This window comes from Gossypium raimondii, chromosome 6, assembly GCF_025698545.1.
Source record: "Gossypium raimondii isolate GPD5lz chromosome 6, ASM2569854v1, whole genome shotgun sequence".
NCBI lineage: Eukaryota > Viridiplantae > Streptophyta > Magnoliopsida > Malvales > Malvaceae > Gossypium > Gossypium raimondii.
In genome coordinates, this window is record NC_068570.1 from 5,685,769 (window position 1) to 5,696,989 (window position 11,221).

Below are 11,221 nucleotides of genomic sequence, written 5' to 3' on the forward strand. Positions count from 1 at the left end.
TTAATTAACCAAGTTATAAAAATTTATCTATTTAAATTCTTTATACTATATATTTATTTATTTACTTATTGGCAACGTAGATTACTTACAAACTACTTCCTTCAAGAAAAAAGGACATTGCAAACTACTATAGGGGGAAGTGTATTACTGACCTAACACCAAAACAGGCTTTTAGCGGCGTTTTTAGTGGCGATTGGACAAAAAACGCCACTAAAAATCAAGCATTAGCGGCGTTTTTAGAAAAGCGCCGCTAAAGGTCGAGCATTAGCGGCGCTTTTTGGAAAACGCCGCTAAAAATAAGCATTAGCGACATTTTTTGAAAAGCGCCGCAAAAAGCCTAAGCCCAACGACGCCCTTTTTTGAGTTTTTGGGGCCTTTAGCGGCGTTTTTGAAGAAGCACCGCTAATGCTCGGGCCTTTAGCGGCGTTTTTGAAGAAGCGCCGCTAATGCTCCGGCCTTTAGCGGCGTTTTTGAAGAAGCGCCCCTAATGCTCGGGCCTTTAGCGGCGCTTTTTAAAAAACGCCGCTAATGCTCGGGCCTTTAGCGGCGTTTTTGAAGAAGCGCCGCTAATGCTCAGACCTTTAGCGGCATTTTTGAAGAAGCACCGCTAATGCTCAGACCTTTAGCGGCGTTTTTGAAGAAGCGCCGCTAATGCTCGGGCCTTTAGCGGCATTTTTTAAAAAGCGCCGCTAATGCCCGTTTTTGATATATTCTCTCATTCTTTGATATATTCTCAAGTAATCTTTCAATTATATTTTTTTATTATAAGTTGAAAAAATTGATATTTCGTTGTATTTATTATATATTGGTCAAATTTACATTTAAATTATAACAAATAATATTGTTTAATACAAAATGTTTTTATTAAAGAGAATTCTAATTCCTAACTCCTAACTATTTATTATTATTTTTCAATCACAGTTTATTTAAATTACTTTACTAGAAAAGTATATTAAATTATGAGTAAAATAAAATATCATAAAACTTAAATTGTAAAAGATACGATAGTATTAATTTTAAAATATTTAATTAATTATCATTATAGTTTAGGGTTTAATATATATGGTTTAGGGTATATGATTTAGGGTATATGGTTAATTTAGGATTTAAGGCCGGTTTAGGAGTTACAATTTTAAGGTTTATAGATTATGGAATTAGGGATTAGGGATTCTGGTTTAAGGGTTGTAATTTAGGGGTTAGGGGTTAGAGATTAAGAGTTAGTGTTTTAAGGTTTATGAATTCAGTGTCAAGTTAGAGTTTAGGGTTTAGATTAATTAGGTGTTCTAATTTATATTGAATAAGGTGTAGGGTTAGGGGTTAGGGATTTGGGTTAGGGTTTAGGATTTAGGGTCTAGATTAATTAGTGTTTTTTAATTTATATATTAAATAAGATTTAGGGGTTAGTAGTTAGGGGTTAGGGGTTAGAGGTTAAGAGTTAGTGATTTAGGGTTTAAAGATTTGAGGTCAGGTTAGGGTTTAAGGTTTAGATTAATTAGTATTTTTTAATCCCTATATTAATTAAGTTTTTATATAATTGTAAAAGAGGGTTAGGGTTTAGAGTTTATGTTTTATGATTCGGGTTTAGGAGATAGGGATTAAGGGTTTAGATTAATTGGTGTTTTAATTTATATATTAAATAATTTCTTATATAATTGTAAAGAGATAATATTAATTTTAATATATTAAAATTATGATTACAGATTTAAATTATATAAGAGATAATATATCAATTTTATACATATTAAATGGTTTAGGATTTGAGGTTTACTTTAGATTTGTTAAATGATAAAATTTTATACAATTAATTAATGTTTTATATTTAAAAATATTTAATCTAAATTTAGATTAAATGGTTTAAATCATTTGATATATTTAAATATTAGATTTTTAAAAAATTGATAAATAAATAAATTAATATAACAAATTAATGTAATAGATTGACAATAAAAGAGATAATATGAATTTTAATTTATTAAAATTATCATTAATATAGTTTTTAAAGTTTTTTTCATATTTTAAAATTTTTGTTTTGTTTTCTTACATAAAAATTATATAAAATTTTAAAATTTATCTAATTCTTTTAAATATTACTTAAATTTTCAAAATTTATTTATTTAAATTTGATATGAATTATATAATAATTAAATATAAAATTGTAAGAAAAAGTCAATCATTAGTGGCGTTTATGAGAAAAACGTCGCAAAAAATTAGCAATAGCGGAGAAATTTAATTTTATTTTTAGTGGCATTTTTTATAAAAACGCCACAAAATTCATTTTACTTTAAAAAAATTAGCGCTGCTTTTTTCCCAAATTTCCCCCTTAAAACCCAAAAAGGAAAAAACCCCAAATTTCCCCCCAAATTTTTTCTTAGTTCTCTCATCCAAAAGCACAAATTTTGAAGACCAAATGGCAACAATTTCAGCATTTTCAACTCCTTTGCATTTAATCTCCAAAACCCATTTTAAATCTCCCAAAAACCTCTTCTTTTATCCAAATTCTATCCATTTTCAGACCAAAGTTTCAACCTTTTCTTCCAACAACTTGACCTTATCCTTCAAAAACAGCAAAACTCTTTACGGTACTTGGAAACTCAAGTCTGCAGAAGAATAAGAAACAGCTGTTGTTGAACAAGAACGAGAAGAAACAACTGTCGCCGAACAAGAGTCTGTTTCCCCCCAATTTCCCCAAATCGACAGTCCTTTTATTTTTCCCAAACCATTTCTCCTCCTACCCCAATTCCCTTTATTTTTGAATTTGCAACAATATGGGAAGTCATCCAAGCTATCACTCAATGCTTTTGAATTTGTTTTTTTTTTAGGAAAAAGGTTCAATGCTTTTTTAATATTTTCATAACTTTAAAACCCGCCAAAAGAAAATCTTGCCATAGCTGTAAGTTTAACCTCGTATCATTCTGCTCTGGAACATGCGTATCTCCGCCACGATTAACTCATTCAAGTCCTCCAATCTCATCTCATGGAAAACAGTACCTTCCCTCACTCCCAAAACATCCTAACCTGATCTCCATTTCCGTTAACTTCTAGTGTGATCCAAGACCGGTAAGCTTCAACAAACCCTAGCGGGATGCATCGAACTGTCGGGAAAAACACTTCAGTCGGGGAAGGTTTCGAAGGTAAAGATATGGTCGAGATTCACCGGCCAAGGAAGGTACTTTGAGTTTCACTCAAATTTGATTCCTGCATCCATCGATTTTGTTCGAGAATCGCTGTTGTGTACCTCTCTTTGCAAAGACGGGTACAAGATTCGGACCGTCGAGCATTTACTTTCGGCTTTGGAAACTAAAGGCATTGACAATTGTAGAATTCAGATTCAAAGTCTCGATTCTGAGGATACTGAGGTCGAGGTTAGTGCCATAATTTTGGTTTGGATATCAAAATTGATTTTTAATTTGCTTAAAATTGTAAGTTTTGTTATTCATTTGGTTGTTACTTTTGTCACATTCTTTCCTTTTTGCAAGAAAAGCGACTTTTCCTGTAAGGTATTGTTGGATAATAAAATGCATGATTTTACATTTTACATGGAACAAATATATATTCAATTGTTCGTTCACTTCAAGACAACTTTGGAGCAAGCTAAAAGCATGAAGCTGCAATCTAACAGCCGGAAAGAACCTTTGAAGGCCATATTGTAGGATATGCGTTCTGGATTGAGCGATGAGCGAGGAGATTTAAACATAGTCAATGAATTTGTAGAGAGAACTGTTTAATGTAACATATAATGTACAAACACTGTAATAATTTAGTTGAGTCTCTTTTTTCATACAATTTTATAGATGGTGATGATTGGAATTTTAACTAACACAGGTTCCTATTTTTGATGGGTCTGCAAATGCTTGGGTAGAGGCAATAGAACAAGTTGGCAGAAAAGAGGCCTTGGATCGGTGTGGCAACAATGTTGAGAAATTGGCACCATATTTGAGTGAACCATTTTATGTTTCGAGAAATGATTCTTTTATGGTTGCCTTCCCTGCTTCAAAGGTTCACATATCTTGTGGAATTGACTTTCCAAAGGTAAGTTCTTTTGTTCTCTGGTATGCTGATTGTTAACCACATTGAATTCAAATGGTAATTGTCTCGTTAGTCTTGCTTTACCTTTTCTTCTCTTTTTCAGGGGAAATAGGAAAACAGTTTAAGAGCTTATCCTTTTTAACTTTTAATCGGCTTGGATGTGGGTAATGTGCAACTTTTTAATCACTTGGTTATAAAGACATCACAAGAGATCAGTTTTGTGCATAATCTATTTTTTTTTACACTTTTAGCTCAGTCGAAATGTTTCTAATATGTGATTGAAGTTGCTGTGTATTCTAGGGGCTTTGGGATGTAGAAAATGACAATGATGGCCAACAAGAAGGCTGCGTTTTGCGGGTTATATCCCAGTTTTAGCCATTCTATCTAAAATGTTCTTTGCAGGTAAGTCTTTTTGGTGTTCTTAATAGATGTTTAGTAGTTAACTGTTGAGTAACTTTGGTGATTTGTTGATGTACCATGATTCAGGATAATCACTTAGTTTAGATGCTTTATAAATGTTAATCCTGTTGTAATTTGTCCATTGCATTTCAATAAATTTAGGTTGGTAATTTTCTTGAGCCAAATCTTTTGAAATTCATTGTGGAAATTCATTTGAGGTTTTTATTGCATTTATGCCTATATACATGTAGCTTTTGTCCCAATTAAAACATTGTTTGGTTTTTAATTACAAGCTTTTCCATGCATATTGACTGAGAATGTATGTATGCCTATATACATGCATATTGTGGAAATGTTCTTCTTTATCATTCTTGTTTTGGGTTTTCATTTTTTTTTCTAAATGACTGACAGCTTCGATGCACCATTTTTTGAACTTTTTTTTTTTTTGCAGCGATTGGGTTTAATGTAGAGGTTGTACAATACAACAACATCAAGTTTCAAGTATGGGATTTAGGTAAGTTAACGTTAATAAATCTGAAATAGCAGCTGATGTAGTTTATACAAATGGAGTTCAATTTAATTTATCGAATCATTGAAATTTGCCTTAATCCTTTTACTTAAAATTGAATCATTTAATTGGTTTAATTTATTTAACACGTTAACTGTTGTGGTGTGTCTTCTAACTAATGGATATAGATATATCTATAGAGAGAGAGAGAAGTGCAATAGGGACTGTAATTCTTTCTTAATTATTAGCTACTATTTGAGACCATCCAAGGTTAAGCTTATTCCATGTTTCTTATCTTGTGCATTCTTTTTTGTGTTTTTTTCATTGAGGGTTTCATAGGGTCTTTAGTAGTTTTTCTCTTCTTCATGTTTGATTATTTATCATCAACCGAATTGACAAAAATGCAAAGAAAAAGAAGCATGTATTTTGTATATTTAACTTATTCACCCTCTTTCATGTGCTTCATATAACATTTATGTTATTCATATTTAAAATCACTGAAGGACATGTTCGGTCTCTTTTTTTAAAATTAAAAAAATCACTTCTCTTAACATCCGTGTATTATGTTCCATGTTTCTTATCTTGTGCATTCTTTTTTGTGTTTTTTTCATTGAGGGTTTCATAGGGTCTTTAGTAGTTTTTCTCTTCTTCATGTTTGATTATTTATCATCAACCGAATTGACAAAATGCAAATAAAAAGAAGCATGTATTTTGTATATTTAACTTATTCACCCTCTTTCATGTGCTTCATATAACATTTATGTTATTCATATTTAAAATCACTGAAGAACATGTTCGGTCTCTTTTTTTAAAATTAAAAAAATCACTTCTCTTAACATCCGTGTATTATGTTCTTTGCAGAAATTCATATGTTGGCAATCTTTCTCTTTTCTATGAAATAGAGGAGAAGCTTAAGCAGGTGACTATGCTTAGTTTTCTTTTTCCTTTTACTTAATTCCTCTAAACAAGACCGAGTTTTGCTCCAGCATCTTTTTCACTAAGATGTCCTTGTCATTATTTACATTTTGAACAAACATACTGTTAAAGATCATAACATGATTTATCCATCATAGAGCTGCTTGGTAGTAAGTTGATGAAATTTTTTATTCTGCATGCTACAATACTTGCATATTCTTTGATTAATAACTAACAAGAACATGCATCTGAGGAAGAAATAAAATAACAGGTTTGTATGTTAAATTTGTGTCCATTTTATTTTAATTTCTTAATTTTCATCAGCTTTAGATCATGTCAATTTATATTTTTTTTATGCAAGCAAGGCTGAAGTTATATATTAGTATTCAGAAGGAAAGTTTAATGGTGTTTTCCTTTCAATTTTGTATTGGCATAAGCTAAACGTGGTCATATTAAGTTTTCAACATTCAGGAAACTTTTACGTGCAACTGGGACTTAGGAAGCTTGCAATACTGGCTGAATCTTTCATGTTTAAACTGGTTTTTTTATGGATCTAATTGTCAGACAATTGGGTGCAGGGTCACAACGTTGTACTTATATCAAACCATCATACTTAAGCTGACCCAATCATCATCTCATTGTTGCTTGAGAAAGCAAATCCGCATATTGCTGAGAACATGGTGATTCTCTCTTGAATTAATTTCTCATTCTGAGCCAGTTGTAGTAGCCTTCATCTATGCCCTTGAGGCCTTGACTGTACTTGGGTTCTGTGGTTGCAATAGCTGCCTGGATGGTACATAGCATGGCTATTACTGAAGATGGAGCATTATTTTATTGGGTTTCCTCAGATCCTCATCTTAGATGCCAACAGGTTCTATTCCATTGTCTTTGTTGATTTTAACTTCCCCTGGAGTGAAGCTTTTATTTACTTCATTTGGATGAATTTGTACAGCTATATTCCCTTTGTGAGAAAACAATCGTAAGCATTTCTGCTGGTAAGTACTGGGCTACTACTGCTACTGCTATATGTGGGATGGCAAGAAAAGTATGGAAAAACCACATTTTGCAACTCGGTTACACCGAGTTAAGGGAAAAAAGATCCCTTAAAGAGTTGATTTTGAGAGTTGGTCATGAGAGAATGTAACTTGTAAACAATTTTCTAATATAGAATGTAACTTGTAAACAGAACTTATGTAATTCTAATGTAATTCTAATATAGAATGTAAACAATTTTCTTATGTAATTCTAATATAGAATGTAACTTGTTTTAATTTTCTTAATTTAAATTCATTAATTTTTATATTTAGCTTTAAAGTTAAAATTTTAATAGAAATTTTAATTTAATATTTTTTATCCTTAAAAGTATATAGTTTAAAATTTAAATTTTAAAAATAAAACATAATATAATATTTATGATAGAAATATATATTATTTAATTAAAATATTTTTTAAGTCATGTTTTTAGCTGCGTTTGTGGTAAAAGCGCCGCTAAAGGTCCTGGTCTTTAGCGGCATTTGTGGTAAAAGTGCTGCTAAAGGTCCTGGTCTTTAGCGGCGTTTGTGGTAAAAGCGCCGCTAAAGGTCCTGGTCTTTAGCGGCGTTTGTGGTAAAAGCGCCGCTAAAGGTCCTGGTCTTTAGCGGCGTTTGTGGGAAAGCGCCGCTAAAGTTAGCGACGCGTTCATTAGCGACGTTTTTTTTTGCGCTTCTAAAAGCGCCGCTAAAGACCTAAAAAAGCGCCGCTAAAAGCCTGTTTTGGTGTAGTATATGGAGCAAGGTAGTGAGTGGGCAGAAGCACCGCCTTGCCTGTTTAGAATGAGGCACGATGCTGACAGGGGCTTAATTGCTGGGCAACTGGACAGAGATACAAAAGCAGTGTAGAGCAAGAAGGAGCTAAAGAACCGATGAACTTGTTGCTAAACGTCAGCAAGGAGGAGCAAAAGGAGTTGCCTTGGAATTGCAAATGAGAGAAAAATAGGGGGAGATTGAACTATTCGGTTAAATAAGAAATCGATGGTTGAATCCATGAGAGGATTGAGTCAGTGCAAAACTAATTCAACTAATAAAAAAATAATTGAATTGATTAAAAACTATTTAAAAGGATTTTTATTAGTTTAAATATTTAATTTTGTGGTTATAATTTATAAAATGAATGTTTGTGTTTATATTATTATTATTATTGATTATTTTTCTGATTTTTATTTTTATTTGGGATGGATGGTCTAATTTGTTTAACCATTAATTCTTGCAACATTAATATTTTAATCTCTCAACTTGATAACTTGTGCCTAATTGATACCTAATTTATTTTTGGTACCTAAATGGCATTTGAACTTGGAAAATGTTAATCAAGTTGTATTTTATTGTAATCATATTTTGTTTAGGCCAAACTCGGATTGGATTTGAATCTTATGACTTCTCATATTATTATGTCATAATGATTTTCTTATTATTTTATTTTATATTTATTTTATTAAAAAGAGAAAGAAGATAAAAAATAGTTTTTTTAAAAGGTTTTGAATGAAACAAAACATCGTAAAATAATCAAAAGATTAATTAAGCTCATAATTGAAAATTACAATGAATATAACCCTAATCGAAAATTATTATGTAATAATTATAAAAATGTTGGAAATTAAAAATAAAAAATATTAAATCTATATAAAAAAGGCCTTAGAAGAAAATGTAAAATAAATAAATAAATCCTAAAAAAAAAAGCCTATCCTATAGGACATCTAGTAACCCAAAAAAAAAAACCTAATATGTTTAGGACATCTAGTAACAAAATAAAAATCCTAAAAATTATTAAACATGTATTCTCATAATGAATTTGGAGACATGATCATCAAAGTTCATTTGAATCTAGACACTAATATGTTTAGGTTATTTTAGATGCAATTCAAAATATCATAAAAATTATAAAAAATTATTAAAACTATAAATAATCATTATTAATAAAATTATAAATAACCATTTTCTAGAAATTATGGCGACCCTAGTTTACAAACACACAATCAATACACAATTTCATCTTCGCTAAAACACATAATCAACCTTAAAAATTGAAGAGTACTTTCGAAATTCACATCGTATACATTATTCTTTTGAGAACATTTTGTTTTGTTTATAGTATCACGTGTACATAAGTTTTTGTTAATGGGACAACTCTTGTATATGGGAGGAGAAATATTGATGAATTGAGTAAATTTGAGTTCAATGTTGAAATCGATTCATATGTGGATGATTATATGCTATTTTTTTATGTTATTTGAACTATTTAAATTCCTTGGATGGTTGGTGATTACGAATTGGAAGTGTTTAAGTGTGAAATTAAATTTAATAATAAATTAAGTGAATAAGATATCATAAATTATTTTGAAAATCGAACATAACATCGCTTATTTAGAATCTTTGTTGGTTCAAGTAAAGAGTGTTATATTAACAATCAATTACATAGGTTCCAATAAGGAAATATTTTCAATACACCTATCACACTCCACAAATGTAAATTTTCAAGTCATGTTATCTCTATTATCTTGCTTAAAGTTGTTTCTAGTTGTATCTTACTGTGTTAAAGCTTGCTTGTAAGTTTTCTCAACCTCGCCTCCAAAAACAGTGGTATTACTTGTTCTTTGGGGTTTTGGAATCACGATTTTCATGTTGGTTGCATGTCTTGTTTGACATACCTTTCAATATGAAGAACGAGGATTGAACTTGAACACATTAGCCTAACTACAATGATTAGAAAGTCAAAACCATTCAACTTGTGTCGGATAGAGTTATGGGTATAGTTGACATGTTGTAACAGCCCGGTTTAGACCTTGGTCAGAATAGTGATTTCAGGACCACAAATTCGAGTCTGAAAAATATTTTAATATTACTTTCTAAGCCTACAGCATGTGAATTGGTATGTGTGAAATTTTCGTGATTTAATTTGATCGTTTGTGTGCTTAATTTGCAAAAAGGATTAAATCGCAGAAAATGCAAAATTATACTTCTATTTGAATAATGGCCGAATTAATGTGTCTTTAAAAAGAGGAAACCCTTATGTGGTTATTTAACCATTGAATGCATTAAATGGCAAAGTTGGACATTACGTAGTGGGTTTTAAATGATATTATAAAGGTTAAAAATGGAAATTGATAATTAAATAAACGAAAATATGAAAATATTATGTTCATCTTTGGCCGATAATAACAAGAAAAGAAAAGAAAATGACTAAGCTAGGGTTCGGCTTTGATATTTGGTGATTAAGGTATGTGTTTTGATCCATTTTTGATAATTTCTATGTTTTTGTGATTGTTGCTTAGCATTTTATTAAGCCCATGCCTCAATTTCTGATTTTGATGAAGATTGTGAGTTAAGCCATTGATGAATTTGTGAGTTTAATGATGTTAATTGATGAATTATGAAATATGGGTGTTGGATTAATATGTTTTGTATTGAGATCTTTTATGAATTTGAGTATTTTGGGTTAAATTGTGAAAATGAGAAATGGAGGGGCTAAAATTTGAAATAAATGAAATATTTGGGCTTATATGAGCTAAAGGAATATTCGACCAAGCTATGATATTGTTAAATTATGTGTATTTTGTGATTTTATGAAATAGGGATTAAAATGTCAAAATGTGAAAATGTGAGGGCTAATTTGTAAAATGCCCTAAATATGTGTATATGGATTGAATTGAATGATTTTGTGAATGAATAAGCTAAATTTGTATTGAATTAGATCAAGAAAAGAAGAAATCGGATTTGGATTGGGGGAAATCAAAAGTTGTCGAATAGTTGTCCCAGTCCGTTCGTCTTCGTCCGAGGTAAGTTCTTAAGCTAATAAATGATGTTAAATTGAAAATATTTATTTTGTACTTAGTCGAATTGAATTGTATGTATACTACATTGTCGAATTGAATTTAGCATGGAATGATTAGTTACGAGCTTAATTCAATTGAATTACGACATTCGAAAACCCGAATGAACCATAGGAATTCCAATATGTAATATCATGTAAGACCACGTCTGGGACGTTGGCATCGATTTGAGATTTATGTGTAAGACCATGTTTGGGACATTGGCATCGTATATGATTTACGTGTAAGACCCTGTCTGGGATAGAGGCATCGTTATTTGATTACATGTAAGACCACGTCTGGGACGCTGGCATTGTACGAGCTTTTTGAGCTATCTGAGTATCCTTTTCAATTTCGAGTGGTACAACGGGAAATGGTACAGCAAAACCGAATATGAGTTCGAATTAAATGATCCAGGTATGTTTGAGTTATATGAAGTTTGGAAGTGAAGGTAAGTATTATGGTATAATATGAAAATATGAACTAATTACATAAATAAGATTATATATATGTGTGTTCAAGATTGGGAG

At 31.0% G+C, this 11,221-nt stretch overlaps 1 protein-coding gene across 1 annotated transcript; it reads left to right on the forward strand.

The window, feature by feature from the left end:
- Positions 1–3,047: 3,047 nt before the first annotated feature.
- Positions 3,048–7,119, forward strand: LOC105772655 (probable UDP-3-O-acyl-N-acetylglucosamine deacetylase 1, mitochondrial; the record flags this gene model as incomplete). Its single annotated transcript, XM_052632906.1, has 6 exons — positions 3,048–3,362; positions 3,823–4,029; positions 4,877–4,939; positions 5,795–5,852; positions 6,427–6,719; positions 6,801–7,119. Coding segments are annotated over 3 exons (540 nt in total), but the record flags the coding sequence as incomplete, so codon positions are not given.
- Between the last annotated feature and the right edge of the window lie 4,102 nt (positions 7,120–11,221).